We start from the raw sequence: 17449 nt of genomic DNA, 5'->3' as shown, positions 1-17449 counted from the left end.
CCGCCGTCCGAGACCCGCACATGCCCACCTTCCTGCAGCAGCTGCACGTGGACTGGCCCGCTGCCTCGGAGAGAGCCGCCACTGAAGCCCTGAGGAATCGCGCGCTTGCAGAGCTTAGCCCTGCCCGGGACCGGGGAGCCCTGCCCCCTGGCGTCCTAGGCACAGTGTGCCTAAAGGAGCTGGTGCAAGAACGGGGACGTGCGGCTGGCTATGACCCCAACCTGGACAAGTGTCTGGGTAGGAGCTGGAGCCTCGCAGGGCTGGAGGGAGGGTGGGGACTCTGCTCCTGGCTAGCCTCAACGCACCTGTGATCTCTGCAGTGACTGAGGATCTGCTCTCAGTGCTGGCCGAGCTGCAGGAGGCTTCGCGCTGCTGGCCTGGGGACAGCCCTCCGTCCCTGGTTAGTGACTGATCCGACCCTGTAGGCTGAGACTGGCTAGCTGAATGTCCTCTTTCCATTCGGTGAGTGTCCTTCCTACACACTGTAGGCTCCGGCCCCAGATGCTAACGCAGACAGCTGCATAGTTGTGCATGTAGTGAGCTGTGAGGAAGAGTTCCAGCAGCAAAAGGTGGACCTGCTTTGGCAGAAGCTGGATGACCAGGCTCCTCTCACACAGGTATGTTTAGTGGCTTTCTCCCCACATCACCAACCTGAGGGCCCTTGAAAACCCTAAAGGGTTCTGTTAGCCCGTGAGTCCATACGTGACACCTGACCATGGTGGGGAGGTTAGGCTTGGTGGGTGGGCACTTGCCGAAGGTTTTGAGCATCCTGAGAGAAGGTGGGGTCCAGAGGCACATCCCAGAGAATACTGATGAAACTGTCCTGACGGGTGGGCTTGAAAGGGGACACAGGGCCTAGCAGTAAAAGGCTGGGGGAGTCCAGGTACCAGATTTAGGTTCCTCTAAGGATACAGTGCTGGAGGGGCTTGCCACCTGGCTGAGTGCTTGTTCTCTTCCTGACAGAAGCACCTGGTTTGTGGCCCAGTGAAAGTGGCTGGTGCACCAGGCACCCTCACTGCCCCTGAGTACTACAAGTGAGTGAGGCTGGAAGGAAGGCTGAGTCAGGGTAGTTGGAGGTGGGTAGGGGTGGGAGGGAACTCACCACCCCACCTGCCCTGGGGGGATGCCCGGTGGGCCCTCTGCTCACTCTTCTCCCAGCGCAGGCTCCGGCATGCCCAGGTATGCAAGGCGTCAGCGGTGAAGCACGGCAGGGACCTGGCACAAGGTGCGCCCCGGGAGCCCCTCGCTGTGCTCTGCGGGAGGGGCGGCTCATCTACTTCCCTGCCTGTGGAGACCAACTGACTTCACTCCCTCAGACCCAGCCTGGACAGAGGTCTTCAGCATTCTCTCCGTGGCCACCATCAAGTTCGAGATGCTCAGCACAGCCCCACAGAGTCAGGTGAGCTGGGGAGGCCTACAGGATCGGGGCTTAGACAGCTCGTGTGGTGGCTGCAGCTGTGCCCCCATTCCTCAGCTTCTCCTGGCCCTGGCCGACGGCAGCGTTTCCACAAAGGGCACCAAGAGTGGCACCTTCGTCATGTATAACTGTGCCCGTCTTGCCACACTGTTTGAGGGGTACAAACACAGCATGGAACGAGGTCTGTACCCCACTTTTCCACCTGTGAGCAGCCTCGATTTCTCACTGCTACAGGATGAGGTGAGTGCCCTCCCTGGGTAGTTGGGCACCCGCAGGAGGTTGGGACCTCACATCCTAGCGCCCGTCTTCCTCCCAGGGTGAGTGGCTCCTACTCTTCAATGGCATCCTCCCCTTCCCAGACCTGCTGAGCCAGACAGCAGCCCTGGCATGTACAGCCCCAGGGCTGCACGCGACTACTCGCACAGAGACGGTGAGGCAGACGAGATCGGGACAGACACCACACACTCAATGCTTTATTTGGGGTTGGGCACAAGATCAAAAAGATCAGCCAGTGACTCAGTCTCTGTCTCTAGATGTGCAAGTTCCTGGTGCAGCTCAGCATGGATTTCAGCTCCTACTATAACCGCATACACATCCTAGGAGTAAGTGCACAGCAAAAGGGGGTGGAGGGGTTGCAGGGGTGCAAAGGAAGCAAAGGACGAAACCAGGAGGCCCCTTCTTTCCTCCAGGAGCCTCGACCACACCTGTTTGGTCAAATGTTTGCCCGTCTCCAGCTTCTGCAGGCCGTGCGTGAAGTGCTTCACACTGGCCTAGCCACGCTGGGCCTCCCTCCACTGAACCATATCTAAGGCCACAGAGACCCCCATTACCTAGGAATGTTTACAAAGTCATTACCTGGAAAAAAAAATACACAGATTTTGTTAGGGACCTGCAGCCAAAAATAAATAACTTCTGTTACAAAGCCTGGTCCCGTTATACACAGTAGGGCGTATTTTTTTGTCTGCCCAGACAGCACCCTACTCACCTCCAGCTCCTGCTCTGACTTCAGGAACCCACGGCTGCCACCTCCTCCCCTCAAGGCACACTGGGCATGGGCACAGACAGTTGCTCCTGTTCCACACTGTCTGCGAGCAGGCCCCATGCCCAGCATGCCGGCCACCGCGGGACACCTCAATCATACCAGTTGTAAACCTCGAGCCCCTGGCCCCCAAGAGCACAGCGGTGGCCAAACTCAGGGCTCACAGGCCAGCAGTCCATGTCAGCCACATCTGGGACATGGTACACGGTACTGTTCATGAAGGTGGGTTCACCATGCCCCAGACGCCAGAAGGTCAGCCGTTGGTCAATGGAGGCTGAGACCATAAGGCTTGGGCTTAGGATCTTGAGGCCTGTCACATGGGCAGCATGTGCACAGGGGACAGAGTATTCCTCTAGCACATGCAACTGGGGCACCAACTCAGCACCCCCCACAGCCTCTTCCAGCTCTGGTGCCTCGACAGCCAGCACAAAGACATGGAGGGAGCCATCCTCACTGCCACTGGCCACAAGGTGGCCCTCACGTGTGGGCAAGGTGTGCAGGCTGTTGACACCACAGCTATGAGCCTGGAGGGTCAGGCAGGGAGTGCCCAGTCCTGGAGAAAGAAGACGGTCATCAGGGGCCTGCCACATGGGTGAAGGCAAAGTGGGAGGTAGTGGGGGACAGCCATGGTTGTACACTAGCTACTCACGGTAGGGAAGTCCAGGGTCTGTTGGAGGCTCCAGGGCAGTGGAACCGTGGTCCAGCACGGTAGTGAGATCCCAGAAGGCCAGATTGCCATCAGTGGCTGCACTGCACAGGAACAACCTCCTGGGAGCCAGGGGGAAGGCAGTCGGGTCAGTGAGGGGGATGGAAAGCAACAGGAGCCCCCACCTGGCCCATGCAGGATCCTCATGCAGCCTCTCTCACCGCCGCTGGTTGGGTGCCTCATGTGTAAAGGAGTGGACCTTAAGGACACACCGCTTGTGGTGGAAGGTTTCAGCCAGGAGCTGCAGCCGCCGCCCTGAGTCCTGCAAAAGAAAGAGCCTGGGGGGCGGAGGGTGGCCCAGCTCAGAACCCATTCTGGAAACCTTCCAGCCTTTGTCTCTTGGCCTGAGGCCCCCCCAGTTCTCACCTCACTGCTCCATCACTGCAAGCTGCAGCCACAAGGGGGCCAAGGCCAGGCTTGTCAAACTCACACATAGCTAGGGACATATACCTGCAGAGACAACACACTGGGGTCAGTCAGGGCAAGCCTGGGAGCAGCTGTAAGGGGCTTGCCCTGCATGACACCACCCTATGCTCCCACCTAGCAGTGCACATCACCTGGTCTCTGGATCCACCTTGATCATCCGGTGCCGATTGCGCTGCCGGTCCCAGTACTCATCTAGCCGGTGCGACGAAAGGTGCATGACGTGGCAGGCGAGGCGGCTTGGGGTGCTGGGGTCTGGGGTGACCATGATGCTGAAGCAATGCATCTCAGCCCGGCCCCCCGCAGAGACCACATGAGCGGTCAGGCCTGGCCGAGGATCCTGAGGGCCACCTGGGGCACCAATGCCCCACACAGCCAGCGCACGCACTGAGGATATGTGATTACAAACCGCTGTAAGTGCGTGAGCCGAGCCAGTGGCTGTGGGGAGTGCCAGGACACAGACAGTGGTGTCTTCACTGCATGTGATGACAATGTCAGTCAGGCCAGGCCCCTCGCTGCCGGGCTCCAAGTGGTCAGGCTGCATGAAGCTGGGCATTTCAAATTCAGGCCCCAGAGTGATGGTGCCCACACGCTTTACACAAGTGATCTCACGGCCATGCAGGCTCTCCCGGAGAATCACGTGTGGCCTGGTACAGCCACCCAGAGCCCGGTACAGCATAACATCCCCATCCTTGAGGTAGGCAAAGGCCATAGCCGCCTCGGTATCAGAGAAGGCCCAGGAGCGGTGCCCTCCACCACAGTTGATGATGTGCAGCTTTTCATGGGACCGGGGACTCCACACCACAAACTCATTGGCATGGAAACCCAGGATGACCATACTCCCGTCAGCCATCATCCGGAGCCCAGCCACCCAGTTCATGCCTCGACAGGACTTCTGCCTCAGGACTGGCTGGAGTTGGCCACCTCGCACAAAGAGCTGGTAATAGGCGCCATCACGCCCTGTGGTATACACGTAGCCGCCATGGCAGGTGACCGAGGTCACACCCTGCTTCCCATGCAGAGAAGGGAGGGTGGACACAGGGCCCCACTCAGTTTCATCCCCACCACTGCCACTACCTGCTTCAAGTGCTCCAGTGATAGCTCCGGCCTTGCCCCCAATCCCAAGATCCTTGAGCAGAGCTGGTCTGGAGGGGAACAGCAACACAGAGCCCCGGCGGTCCCCACATACCAGGAAGTCACCAGGGGGTAAGAAGGCACTGCATGTGTGCCATCTCTGCTTGCTTGGAGGCAGCAGGTACCGGCAACGTTCCTTTACAAAGATGGCTTTGCCAGAAGGCGCAGCTGAGATTTCCAGGCACGCCACCACGCCACCAGGGCCCGATGCCAGCAACAGGAGCTCCTCGTAGCCACGCAGGGCCCAGCTCAGACTATGCACTTTCCCATGGAACAGGGTCAGGTCCACGGCTGCAGTTGGAGTGTTGATGGGAACAACCTTGACACGACCCTCCCCATTGGCCATGGCACACAGTCCGAAACCCTCAGGACCAGGGGCTGCCTCCAGGAGGCAGTAGGACTGGAAGCGCTTATCCTCCAGCAGCTGCTCCCAGCACTTGACCTCAAAGTCATAGAGATACAGGACCCCTGTATCAGTCACTGTCAGTAGTCGCCATGAGCCAGCCAGCGTCACAGCCTTGAGGGTGCCTGGTCTGCTACGGGACTTGAAGCAGAGAGCTGAGACCCCCGAACCCGGGTACCCACGCCCTACAAGGTGCCACAGCCGGATGCCTGAGTCATCGCCCCCAGTGACCACCCAGGCTTGCCTCTCATGGGCAGCTAGAGCCCGGATGCCACGACCCTGGTGGCCCCGAAAGGCCTGGAGGATCTCACCTTCGTGGCTCCATACCAAGCAGACACAGTCCTCTCCAGCACTGATAAGGTAATTCTCTAGGAGCTTGACCTGCCATACACGGGCGCTGTGCCCAAAGCAGTGCCCAATATTCTGTACCCGACCCCCAGGCACCCGCAGGTCACCCACCTTCCAAATGCGGACACTTCGGTCTTCTGAAGCTGTGGCCAACAAGCCCTTACTTTCCAGGTACGACATGCTGAAGATGACACCCACATGCCCACTGACCCGTCGGTCAGGGGCCACAGGCTTATTATCTATTAAAGCAGCTGCTGGGTACCAGACAAGGAGCTGATTGGAAACAGCACCCGCCACTATGGTCAGCTCCTTCCAGGTGTCTCCAATCAGACAGGCTGAGGAGAGGGTACACCTGTCTGTGCAGGGCACCTCCTGCAGCATGCACCCTACCACAGGGTCGTATAGCACTACTGAGTTATGGCCCAGGGCTAGGGCCATGTTCCCCTCAAGCCAACGTGCATCCCAGATCCAGTCAGACATGTTCCACAGGCCAGAGCGCCAGAGCTCCCGAAAGCGGCCTTGTCCCCAGCTAACTTTCACAACTCGAAGTCCCTTGCTCCCAAACACAGCCACCATAGCCTCCGAGTCAACGTCTCCATTTGGTTCTGGTCGTACCCGGAACCCATGGATAAGATAGTGGCCAAGCAGGTTCTGCACGCGCTTCATCATCCGCAGATGGCCACCAAAATCGAGGCTGTACACCAGGACATCCGGGCCCTCACCTAGACAGAGGCAGAGAGCCACATCAGAACCTCAACTCCGATAAGTTATGAAGAGATGAGGGCAGGGAAAACTCTGGCATGTAGCCTACAAATGCATTAGAACACACAATCCTGCAGGATTGAACCCTGGAAACTCCCTGGCCTCAGCTTAAGCTGGACTTTCAGTGCTGGCATTCAGATGCCTACCAGTCATTTCCAGATACTCAGTTCAACCTGACTTCCTTAAACTTTTCATACATCAGTCTTTCTCCCCAAATCCTCAGCCTCATCTGCTTCTACATGCCCTCTTCCCACCTTGGCCCCACAGCAGAACAACCCCTGGATTTCCAGAAGCTTCTTCCTTAAAGCTCAGATGTGATCACGTTCAACACTGATGGGAAGAACCACTAGGAAAGGCAGCCCCCACTTTGACAGCCAAGGTTCCCATGACCCTCAGCCACCTCCTGACTGCCCTGCAAGCACCTCCCACTCTACTAGCTCACTTTCAAGTTCACTCAACCATTACCACCACCCTCTACTCAGCCCCAGCCCCAAAGCAGGAAGCTCACTACTTACTCCTCTAAACTTCCCATATCTTCTCATGTTCCGTGTCCTCATTTTCTAAAAATTTTGCAAATCCTCCCCATTGCTGTGACTTTGGCCCAGGATATCACCTCTTAATCTGAGATGACACTAACAGTCCCTCATGCTATTCTTAGCTTGTAATCTCAATCTTTCAACACTCAGTAGACATTCACTGAGTATTCATTATTAACCAGACAAGAAACTAACTACATGCTGGAGTAGTGAGTTAAGACCAGCACAGACCCAGACTCCTGCCCATCAGGCAGACAATAAACAGTATCACCAAGTAAACTGCATTGTTGTAACTCTGGTAAGTTCCAGGAAAGAACTATACAGGTTACTTTAAGAATATAAAAGAGGGAAATCTACTCCAGAGGATTTTGCCTTCAGAAGGCATTTGGCAAATATCTGGAGACAGTCTGGTTGTCACAATTAGGAGCTATGCTAACTGGCATCTAGAGGTAGAAGCCAGGGATGCTCCTAAAAGTCCTGCAAAGCAGACAGCCCCACACACAAAAAAGGATCTGGGCCAAAATGTCAAAAGTGCCAAGATTGAGAAACCCTGGTCTCGTTTTGGGGCGCCTGGGTGGCTTAGTCGGTTAAGCGTCCGACTTTCGCTTAGGTCATGATCTCACGGTTCGTGGGTTCGAGCCCCGCGTCGGGCTCTGTGCTGACTGCCAGCTCAGAGCCTGGAGCCTGTTTCAGTCTGTGACTCCCTCTCTCTCTGACCCTCCCCTGCTCACGCTGTCTCTCTCTCTCTCCTAGAAATAAATTAAAAAAATATATTTAAAAATAAAAAAAGAAAAAAGTTTAGAAACCCTGGTCTCGTTTAAAGACTGGGTGAGGGTCACCTGGGTGGCTCAGTCAGTTGAGTATCTAACTTCGGCTCAGGTCATGATCTCACAGTTCGTGAGTTCAAGCCCCACGCTGTGCTCTGTGCTGACAGCTCAGAGCCTGGAGCCTGCTTCAGATCCTGTGTCTCCTCTCTCTGCCCCTCCCCTGCGCGCGCTCTCTCTCCCTCCTCCAAAAATAAAAAATTTTTAAATTAATTTAAAAAATAAACTGGGTGTCAGGAGAGGCAACCTTGAGAAATTAACATATAGACTGAGAGGAATCAATAAGCAGTGGTAACCAGAGGAAGAGCAGGCATGTGGGAGATGGGTGAACCTTTTTTGGCAGATAGAACAGCAAATCAGATGGTCCTGAGGTGAGCAAGGTTGTGTGGTTGGAATAAGAAACAGAGCTCAAGGATGGGTGGGGAGAATGCTCCTGAGGGGGTCTAGGAGACAAAATCGCATGGCCTCAAATGATGGCAATAAACAGACCGAGGCCACATGTATGAAGTCCAAATGAACCAGACTGGCTTGGGGACTGAAGTAGATGCTCAGGCTTGGGCACCTGATTGGCTACTATTCCCTCTGCTGAGCTCATTCATATTCATATTCATATTTCAGTATGAAGCCACCTATGTACTTGGGCCTGGAACTGATAAGCAAAGAGGGCCGGAAACTCAGGTGATAGGTACACATGGATAGAATCTGAGAATTGTAGCAAGTTAAAAGTCATTCTGGAAGTCATAGGAGTAGGGGAATTCACTTGAAGGGTTTTCTAACCTGCATTTCCCAGGTCATTTCCCTACTTAAAACACTTCATGGGGCCTCTCTCCACCACCACTATAAAATCAGATCTAGGCCTAAAACAGTCCGGCCTCTGCTCCTTACTCCAGCACTTCTCCCACCCCACACCTGCTCAGCCTCACAGGTATTCCCTCTTTCCCCCAAAGTAACAAATTCTCAGCCTCAAGGCCTTTTAGCATGTTTACCCTCTGTCTGGAACTCACTGTTTCCCTTCTCCTAGTTCATTCTTGTGGTTCTTTGGGTTTCTGCCTACCTATCCCTTCCTGCAGGAGCCTTAGGGCTCTAACCCATGGTAGGAACCTTGGACTCCCGGAGGCCCCACCCACACCAGATCACAACTGGGTCATACCTCCCCACACACATACCCACTCCCTTAGGATAGGAAGCAGCTCACTCATGGTTTGACAGCCAGTGCCCTGCCTCAAGGACCCTTAAAAAACTCAGCAGCACCACTATCAGTCACTAGTGTCTACCAGTCGGGCCTCAATGCTCCCCAGGGGTCTGCTGCCTCAGGTCCGGGGGCTTTGATGGCCGATACTTCTCGACCTGACCTTCCCCCAAGAGGCATCAAAATCGTAATTTCTGGACGCGACCATCTCAGAAGGGGCCTCAGCGTCTGCCTCCCCAAGCACTGGCTCATTCAAAAAGGTCTCATCTCTAGTTTCCCGCCACTCAATCCTGATCCTCCCCACTTTCCATGGAAAATACTCACGTGGGCCCGGGAGGCCACACCCCCGCCCCCGGGCCCCACCCCCCCCGCCCACACCACACGCAGGACCAGCCCACCTTGGGGGGAGCTCACCCCCAACCTCCCCCTCTCCGCCCCAGGAAGGGGCCACACACCTCTCTCCCTCCATGCCCTGCCTCCGAAGCCATTGCGTTTCCCCGCACTTTCCCGCAGCCCCACTGCTCTTTCCACGTCAGCTGCCGATTAAGAAGGGACTCGGAAGCCACATCGGTTTTTTTGTCTTCAGGGCTCCTCCGGCCGGTCCCCTGCCCGCCATCTCCTGGGCTCCCGCCCACCTCGATCGGGTTTCATCCCGCCGCCCGTCCTCCTCCTTGGGGGCATCCCTTTGTCCTCACGGTCCCGCCCCACGCGAGCGCACGGTTTCTTCTCCACTAGCATGCGCCTCAACCCAAACCTCACCCGCCAACAGCCGATCCCCCACGCACTCCAGACCCGTGACCGGGAGGAGTATGAGCTCCGAGGTTGCCCGCGGCCAAACGTAGTCCTCGTGAGCCTCCATGTCGGTCCTCGAGCTGCTGCGGCTCCCCTGGCCAAGAAGGGAGCTGAGCTATCGCGAGACAACCTTCCTCGCGCGCAGCAGATCCGATCTACGGCGCCCTTAGCAACAGGTAGCGGAGCCCAGGGTCGCCCGCTGCCGATGTCCAATCACGACCCTTCGCCTCATGAAATCCAGCCCGTCATTGGCGAGGCCGCTCTTGCCCCTCCCCCTGGTGTGACGCTCGCGGAACGCTGCGGCGAGCTCGTAATGGTCCGATCTACCTCCTCCTCCCCCGACCCGACCGGCTGCTTCTGGGGCCCAGCGGCTCAAAGCCGTGTGGTTTTATTTTAGGGGGTAGCTTGGGTCTGTACACAATAAATAACATGAATGTAGGAACTGTGCCCTAATCGCGGCTGGAGGCAGGAATGGGGCAAAACATCAGCCAGGCTTTTGGCCTGCATCTGGACAGGGGAAAGGCGGGTCCCTGACCTCAGGCTGCGGACAGCCTGTGGCTGGGGGCTGGGGCCAACACTCCCCTCAGAGTTCCACACGTGCGTCGCGGTAGGCCCGATCCAGGGCCCACTCCGGCTGCGAGTCAGTGCCACCTTCGCGGGCCAGGCGCGCCATCTCCTGCTGGAACAGGGCCTGCCGCGCCCGGCTGGGGTCCACATTGATCCAGTTGTTGGCGATCCACTTAGTGCCACGTGTGACTAGACAGCCCCCGTGCAGCGAGTAGTCATCCACGTCGCCCACCCAACCTAGGAGAGGTGGATGGGTGTGAGCAAGGAAGGCGACCGAAGGGTCTCTAGGCTGAGCTTACCTGAGCTTGACTTTGTACAGGACAAGGGCATGGCGAGGGTGGGCCTAGCTGTGCACATCTTAGGTGACAAAGTCTGGCCCCGGGGACTCAGCATCTCTCTCCAGCCAATGCCTTGACAACACCACTAGTCTTCTGAAACCAGCTTTCTTGCTGCCAGGCTTGTCCACGGCCTGGGTTGGTGACAGACCTGTGTCCCTGCACCCAGTGAGCTGGAAGGCTGGAGCATCAGGGAATCAATCATGGAGGTCGAGATAACCTAGGAGGCTGCATAGGTGCAGGCCACTGAAGTCACTGAGGATGATCTTTGGGAGGCACTTGGGGCAGAAAACCATGTGTAAGGGTACTACTAGAAAAGTCCCACCAGGGTGGCAGTCTGGGCTGGATAAAGGGAAGTTTCTTTCAAGGCACACTTGGCCTGGCCACAGGCCCTCACCTTGCCCATCAGGCAGGTAGTTGTACCAGAAGACTGCTGTGCCCTGCCGGGGCTTGACCCGCAGGTTCCCCTTGTCACAATGCCTCCGAGTGTCACGGAGATCAACGTCATCCTGAATCAGACTCTGTGGACAGCAGGATGGTAAGGTTTTCAAACTTGCCCCCACTCCCACAAGCCAAGGCCAGGCAGCCAAAAGTGGCCAGAGGGAAATCAGTCAGATGTGCCCAGGGGATCACTTGGGCCCCTCATCCCAGGTCTGGAAGGGTATATACTATGATTGCCCAAGAACCTGCCATCCCACCAGAGTAACAGCCTGGTTGGCCCTTACCATTTCATCGTAGGTTCTGTTGTCTGCTACGGGGAAGACAGTCTCGCCCCCACCGGTGACGTTGTTCAAATAAAACAGCACTGTCATGTAGCTGTAAGGCAGGGGGCCCGTTGAGCAGGTCCCCAGCTGTGGGCACTCCCAGGAGCTTACCTGTGGGCAGGATAAGCTGCCCAGGTTCCCAAGGGCCAGAGGGGCAGGCTGGGATCAGTGACAACACTGCAGGTCAGTGCCAAGATGTCCCTAGCCTGTTACTCCTCCCACAAACCGTCTCTTTCTGTGTGTCTCAATGTTTTGTGAGGCCAAGATCACAGGTGCACTTAGCTAAATTACGTGGCTGGCTGGGAAAGGTCGGCTAGCAGAAGCAGCATGACCATGCAGAACGGCTGGTAGGGAGTAGAAGGGGCTGGCCCAGAGCAGCCACATGAAGAGAAGAGACCTGCCTCCCTGCCTTAGCAGGGAAGAAGGACAGAGCTTCAAAGGGAGAAGCTGAGGCCTCCAGCAATGGAGGCAGAATCAAGCCCCACGGATGGGGGTTAAAAAAAAAAAAGCTGAAGACCCAGCCTTGCCCCTTATCTCAGAGTTCTGGGGGAAAGTTTCAGTGTCTGTGCATACCTTAGTCTGGCCACTGAGACAAGATGGCCACCCCTTTCCTGCCACTTGATAAACAAACTAGGGTAAGAGATGGGGTATCCCCAACCAGGATGCCCCCATGCTCTCCTGGCCCTGGGGACATGCCCATAGGGCAGGACTGTTAATGTTACGGGAATGCCTGGTCTGGGAGTTGGAGGCCACCCCAGGAAGGAGGTACTTGCCGGCAGGAGGTCTCGAAGGGTACAGACTCATTGGCTACCAACTTGGTATGGGAGCAGATGGTCTCTGGGTACACAGGCCCGCTGTCCACATGGGCATGGTAGTGGCCTCCCTCGCCATACCGTACAACCTGCAGCGGCTCGCTGAGCTCCACGATCTCAGGTGACAGGCGGGTGAGGCGTAGCACCCTGGTAGGCAGTAGGAATTCGGCTGGGCAGTCTCATGCAAGGCAGCACCCTGAAGGAGCTGGACCCCCGGCCCACCACAAGCTCTGCCCCTGCGCACCTCCCTGGAAGCCCCTGAGGCCACCCCAGACTGGCCCTGTAAGAGCAGGAAGGGGTTACTCATGAGCTCTTCTCCCTGGATGCCAGAGACCTCACTAGGTGAGAAAGATGAGATTTCCACTAATTGAGGGGGAGGGGCCCACTCCCTCCAGGAAGGAGGTTCCTTATCTAAAACCCCTGGCTGCTCAGGGGCAGGGGGTCCTGTGGACGGTGATAAGAAGTCATTTTTCTAATTAGCAAAAAACAAATACTCCAATCTATTTCTAATCCCAAATGTCTATTGTTTGCCCACAATTAGGGTTAATTTGCCTTTGTTAATTGCCTGTCTTTTTAATGGGTCCTAATCCTGGTCTAAAGAATAGAACTTAATCCTGAGTTGGCTAATTACATCAGTCCTCTTGGCCAAGGACTTCTGTGAGGGCCCCACATGGCTTTCTCCTGCTCGGTGCTCACCTCTGGCGGATGGCACGCATGACGTGATGGGCACCTTCACCCTGGTAGAGCCATGTGTGGTGGCTGTTCCGCACCAGCTCACTGGATGCTGCCTTGTGGCTCCTCATGTACTTGTGGAAGTCCCGAAGGTCCATGTCAGCGAATTCCTGCAGGCTCAGCACTCCTGCACAGGGCACCCACCATCAATGCCCCCCCGCCCAAGCCCATGTGAGGGAGGCCACAGTGGCAGGCTTTACCATCCTACCTACCCCTGGCCTCAGGCACTGAGGGACCCATGTGTACCTGTCCTCCAACCTGGACTATTGGGTAAGATGAACCTTCTGTCACATCAGGCCCTACAGGAAGACCTAGGGAAATTCATTTCCTCAGTTTAAACCCTGATTTGGTCCCCCAAAGGAAGAAGCCTAACCCCCACTAGATTGGCCAGAGCAGGGTGGCCAAAGGAAGCTTGAACCATATGACCAGGACCTTAGGCCAAGCACTGCCCTTGGATGGCCTCCAGCGTGGCTCTAAAGCACATGGTGGCTACCCTCTGGTTCTGTAGAGGGTGAAGATAGAGAGCAGTCAGTGATGGGTTATGTCCAGGCCTACCATGCTGTAGGGTTTAAACTGGGCTGGTCCCCAGGAGTTCCCTTATGACCTCAGGTCTCATCCTGAGTGGAAGATATCTGGCCAGTCCTGCCTGCTGAGTTACGAGAGTCTACCTCAACAACGAAAGCCAGGCCACTCTCCCAAAGAACACTCTTTCCCTGTTCCTGCCCAACCCACAAAGCAGGAGATCCACCCTTTTGAGGTCCTGGAAGAGTAGCTGATGTCTGCTCCATGTAATCCTGGCTAACCTAAGGGAGAAACCTTCTACTGTTTGGCCTGATATCCCTGAGGGTAAGGAATACTCAAGGCCTATGGGCCTGTTACCAGCTCTGTACATAGGGACAGTAGCACCATGATGCCCCTCCAGCCACAGGTCTTGGCCATATCCTTCACTCTGGGTTCACCAGCCACAGGGCCATTCTTCCAAGTCCTGTTTCACTGTTGTATATTCCCCATTCTGTCCAGAACTGAGGCATGTGAATGATGACTACACCTCAGAAATATCCTGGAGGTTATTACCAAAGGGGGGTGGGGCACTTGCATGACAGCTCCCCTACCCAAACCACCCCCAGCAGTTAGCATGAGTCTAGGCAGGCAAGAGGAAAGCAAGCAAGATCTTAGTTAGACCAGAGAGGGTGGCTTCTGGGGAAGACCTCGTGCCTGGCTGGGGAGCAGAAGATAGAGCAGGGTGACCAGCCGAGCTCAAGCTGGTCTCACTGTCCTGCTTCTGCTGTGCCCACTCTGCCCTCTGCCAGCCAGCAAGCCTCCTTCTGTACCCTAGTCTCTGTTGAGGTCAAAAAGACCTCCAAGAACTGCTCTCTAGACTATCACCAAGGGAGTGGGATGACCCAGCCTACTGTCCAGGAGTGAGGGCAAGCCTGAATCCTCACCTCCTTATTTCTGGCTACTCTAGAAGCTGGGTACAGTGGCCACCTGGCTGTGGGGCCAGGAGACTCACAAGAGACAGAACTGTGGCGAGGTATGGGCTCACCATCACCATCAGGGTCAGCCTTGATCGCAGAGTACATCTCCTGAATATTCTCTGGAGTCATCCACCGTCCACTTCCTAGGCGAGTCTGGGCCAGGACCTAAGGCACAAGATGGTCCCTCAGTGGAGTGGCCTCAATGATGGAGAGCCCCCAGAGCATAGACAGTCACCCAGTTCTTGCTTGTAAGGGTTAATGGTTGAAGTGATGGGGTATGGGTGAGGACACAGGACAGAGCCTGAGGTCCATGAGCTGAAAAGATGGTAGGCAGAAAGGCCCACAGGCATCTGGGGAGGAGGCCAGGAAGATAGTTAAGAGGCCTGCAGGCTATAGGGATTCCTGGCTCTGTTGAGACTGTGGCCTCCATTGGGAGCACCATCAGCTGGTTGGGGGCAGAGTGAAGGACAGGACTGTATCCCACTCAGATACCCCAGGTGAGGTGGGGAGGCCAAGGCCTGAGTGCAAACACGAAAGAGACACCAAGGGGAGGGTTGGCCAGAGCAAAAGCACTAGGCTTATCAAAGAAGACCAGGCTCTGTGTAGGCAAGGGACCACAGACCCTGTCTAGTCTTCTGTCAGAAGCTGGTGTAAGTGAGGAGCATGTAAAAGAGAGATGCAGACTTCTGGCTACCTCAGAGCCACCACCCCTCCATCATGGGTTCTGTGGGGCCCCTAGCCATGGCAGCAAGGAATCCAGACCATAGATGGCACAGCACCCAGGAACTGTGGCAATAAATGTCATCACCCCCAGGGGGATTCTTCTGCTATCTTCTGGGGTTCCCAGGGCATCCAGGGGCTCTCCAGGGAAGAAAGGGGCCCCCGGAACTGAGCATGCCCAGGCTGATGTGAGGTGGCACCTGACTCTCAGGGCCAAGGCTGAGCAGGCACCAGAAAGACAATTCTGGGCACTCCCACCCTGTGCCTATACCAGGCCCCAGGATCCCAACCTCACGGAGCTGCAGGCGACCATCATGGTTCTGGTCCAGCAGCCGGAAGAGGTCCAGCTGGCTGACCTGCATGGTGCCCATTGCCTCCTCGTATTCTTCAGTGGGCAGAATCTGGCTGCGCTGTAGCCCCTTCATCTGGGCCAGGTGGATGATGAGCCGACATTCCTCATCACTCAGGAAGCCAGGAATTTCTGCCAGGAGAGGAGGTGGGTGAGGCCAAGGGCTGAGACCAGGCACTGATGCAACCACTACCTTCTCTGCAGAATTCCTAGGGTCCTCTCTGTCCCCTGGTGGTCACCACATCAGGACTTCACATGCCCCTTTACCTCTACTCTGGACTTCAACCTCAAGATTGAGTTGTCCTGCAAAGGTTGGCCAGCATTTGGAATGTAGGGCTTGTCTTTTTGATGCTGAGCGCACAAATGTCCCAGACGTGTCTTGGGAAGCTTGCCAGAGCCAAGCTGGCTAGGGATTAACCCACCTTGGGGAGGGACCGAAGGCCAGAGGGTTGACCTCCACTTCTTATTTGGCATATATTTAAAAGTGGATGATGGTGGCTAGGTTTTGCTTTCAATTTTGCTTTTCAGAATTGCTCAAATAAAAACAAAGTGTAAAACATTCAGTGCTGTAGGCTAGTCCTTGCCCTCTATTCTACACAAGTCATCTGCCCAGGGCTGAGATGCTGGCACATCAGTGAGTAGGGGGAGGGAGGGTGTCACTCAGGTTTTTGACAGATGCTCTGAGATGTCCTGGGTGTCCTTTGCTTTGGGAACAAGTGTACACTGAATGTCTCTAAGCCTGAGTAAAACACAGTCAGGCCCAGGGCTTGGCTCCAGTGGCTGGATGCCATCACACCAGCCCCACAAGCAGCTTAGTTGAACTGGAAAGTGAGCCTCACACCTGGGGATCCCATATCCCAATGTCCCCACACACTCTGCGGAGCATAGGCCCTGCTTCATTCTCTCATTCCTGGAAAAGAGGACTTCCTTAGATGGGGAACAAGAGGCCCATAGAGGAACCTATTGGAGGCAGGGCCACACCGCCACAGTCACCCCCTCAGAACTGCAGTGTGGTCTACTACTTCTTTGGGTTATATTCCCAGCATGAAGTTCCAGTCATTGCCAAGAAAGAAAATGGCTGCTCAGAGCCAGGACTGGAATGGTTTTTCATGGTTATCACAGCAGATTACATTTAGGTGGTATAGACTCTGTGTCCTGTCCTAGTCACATCATCAACTCCTTAATCCCTATACTCATCCTAGAAAAGAGGTCCCCATCAGTTTGCCTTCTTATCCATGAGGCAGGGCAGCGACAGAGACATCGGTGACTTGGTCAGGGCCACTCAGGCTATTGCACTCCAGAGTCCATGCTCACGACCACATTCAGCTTCCATGGGTAGGTGACCCAGATGTGATGATACTGAGGGCAGGACAAAGGCCCCCCACTCTGGCCTGCTTGACCCTTCAACCCGGTAAAACCAGAAAGGGTTTAAGTCATCCACTGGGGGAGGCGGGGGTAGCACTGGACAATGAATTAGACCAAAAAGCTAATCAACAGTCATCTCCTGATAATTTAAAAAATAAACAAGAAAAGTAAACCAGAAAAAGAAAAGAAAACACAGGCCCAGGTTTCTTCAGTTTATTAAGTGCTGGTAATCCGCAGACCCAAAGGAGATGCCACCAATCTCTACAGTCCCCTGCAGTGTGCTAATCAAATGCAAATGGCTCAGGCCAGCACACTGGGGCCTTAGCAGATGGGTCCCAGCACCTGGGATACTGCACACATACTGGCTCCTGGGGTGTGCATGCAGCCCTATAAAGCCCTCAACCTCAGCTCATTGAGACCAAGGCAGACAAAGCAGGTGATGGATCAAAGGCTGTGGATACTCATGGCACTGGTGGTGCTGTGGGGTGACAGCGGGGCAGGGGCTCCCTGGGGCCCCACAAGGTGCATGCCCATTCCCCAAGCCATGGCACTGTGCCACGACATTGGCTACACAGAGATGCAGCTGCCCAACTTGCTGGATCATGACACAGCAGCTGAGGCTATCCAGCAGTCAGTCAGCTGGTTGCCCCTGCTGGTCAGGGAGTGCCATCCTGACGCCCGCCTCTTCCTCTGCTCTCTCTTTGCCCCTGTGTGCCTCGACAGGTAGGGCAGGGGCTCCTAGGTGAGCGGGGGG

The 17449-nt window shown here is 55.8% G+C and overlaps 3 protein-coding genes across 6 annotated transcripts in view; 1 reads left to right on the top strand and 2 right to left on the bottom strand.

Annotated features, from left to right (window-relative positions):
• The window catches only part of DALRD3 (DALR anticodon binding domain containing 3), a 4962-nt gene extending 2623 nt beyond the window's left edge, over positions 1 to 2339 (top strand). The window contains exons 5-14 of the mRNA XM_077777362.1: positions 1 to 237; positions 321 to 400; positions 489 to 617; positions 964 to 1034; positions 1164 to 1225; positions 1317 to 1399; positions 1475 to 1657; positions 1734 to 1847; positions 1951 to 2019; positions 2107 to 2339. The exon at positions 1 to 237 is cut by the window's left edge and continues 20 nt beyond it. Coding sequence (XP_077633488.1) covers positions 1 to 237; positions 321 to 400; positions 489 to 617; positions 964 to 1034; positions 1164 to 1225; positions 1317 to 1399; positions 1475 to 1657; positions 1734 to 1847; positions 1951 to 2019; positions 2107 to 2226 — 1148 coding nt within the window. The 3' untranslated portion in view covers positions 2227 to 2339. The remainder of the gene's footprint in view (positions 238 to 320; positions 401 to 488; positions 618 to 963; positions 1035 to 1163; positions 1226 to 1316; positions 1400 to 1474; positions 1658 to 1733; positions 1848 to 1950; positions 2020 to 2106) is intronic.
• On the bottom strand, positions 1863 to 9711 carry WDR6 (WD repeat domain 6). Of its 4 annotated transcripts, none has more exons than XR_013338341.1 (7): positions 9541 to 9706; positions 3720 to 6192; positions 3529 to 3612; positions 3324 to 3440; positions 3106 to 3224; positions 2122 to 3009; positions 1863 to 2013 (listed from the first exon to the last, which is right to left on the bottom strand). XR_013338341.1 is itself a non-coding variant. In XM_077777359.1 (6 exons), exons 1-6 carry the CDS (start codon positions 9638 to 9640, stop codon positions 2549 to 2551), a joined length of 3354 nt encoding a protein of 1117 aa, XP_077633485.1. In that variant the 5' UTR covers positions 9641 to 9706; the 3' UTR covers positions 1863 to 2548. The 4 variants fall into 4 exon arrangements, 2 of the variants coding, with proteins under 2 accessions (XP_077633485.1, XP_077633486.1); XR_013338342.1 differs by having other exon boundaries at positions 1863 to 2272; positions 2403 to 3009; XM_077777359.1 differs by having other exon boundaries at positions 1863 to 3009.
• Positions 9712 to 9945: 234 nt separating this feature from the next.
• Positions 9946 to 17449, bottom strand: part of P4HTM (prolyl 4-hydroxylase, transmembrane) — a 14365-nt gene continuing 6861 nt past the window's right edge. Inside the window, exons 3-9 of the mRNA XM_077777019.1 lie at positions 15272 to 15462; positions 14330 to 14426; positions 12748 to 12910; positions 12013 to 12198; positions 11201 to 11291; positions 10873 to 10996; positions 9946 to 10377 (exon numbers count right to left, since the gene is read on the bottom strand). Of these exons, the coding sequence (XP_077633145.1) occupies positions 10157 to 10377; positions 10873 to 10996; positions 11201 to 11291; positions 12013 to 12198; positions 12748 to 12910; positions 14330 to 14426; positions 15272 to 15462 (1073 nt within the window). The 3' untranslated portion in view covers positions 9946 to 10156. The remainder of the gene's footprint in view (positions 10378 to 10872; positions 10997 to 11200; positions 11292 to 12012; positions 12199 to 12747; positions 12911 to 14329; positions 14427 to 15271; positions 15463 to 17449) is intronic.

The sequence above is a fragment of the Crocuta crocuta genome, unplaced genomic scaffold (assembly GCF_008692635.1).
Source record: "Crocuta crocuta isolate KB4526 unplaced genomic scaffold, BGI_CrCroc_1.0 scaffold77, whole genome shotgun sequence".
NCBI lineage: Eukaryota > Metazoa > Chordata > Mammalia > Carnivora > Hyaenidae > Crocuta > Crocuta crocuta.
The sequence above is the reverse complement of the archived record's forward strand: the minus strand, read 5'-3'. Positions and strand labels throughout refer to the sequence as shown.

Coding starts and splice junctions, on each gene's coding strand:
- WDR6 (XM_077777359.1), bottom strand. CDS start 9,640: ATGGAGGCTCACGAGGACTACGTTTGGCCGCGGGCAACCTCGGAGCTC. Junction 3,225..3,323: donor GAGGCACCCAACCAGCGGCG/GTGAGAGAGGCT, acceptor CCTGGCTCCCAG/GAGGTTGTTCCTGTGCAGTG. Junction 3,010..3,105: donor AGACCCTGGACTTCCCTACC/GTGAGTAGCTAG, acceptor TTCTTTCTCCAG/GACTGGGCACTCCCTGCCTG.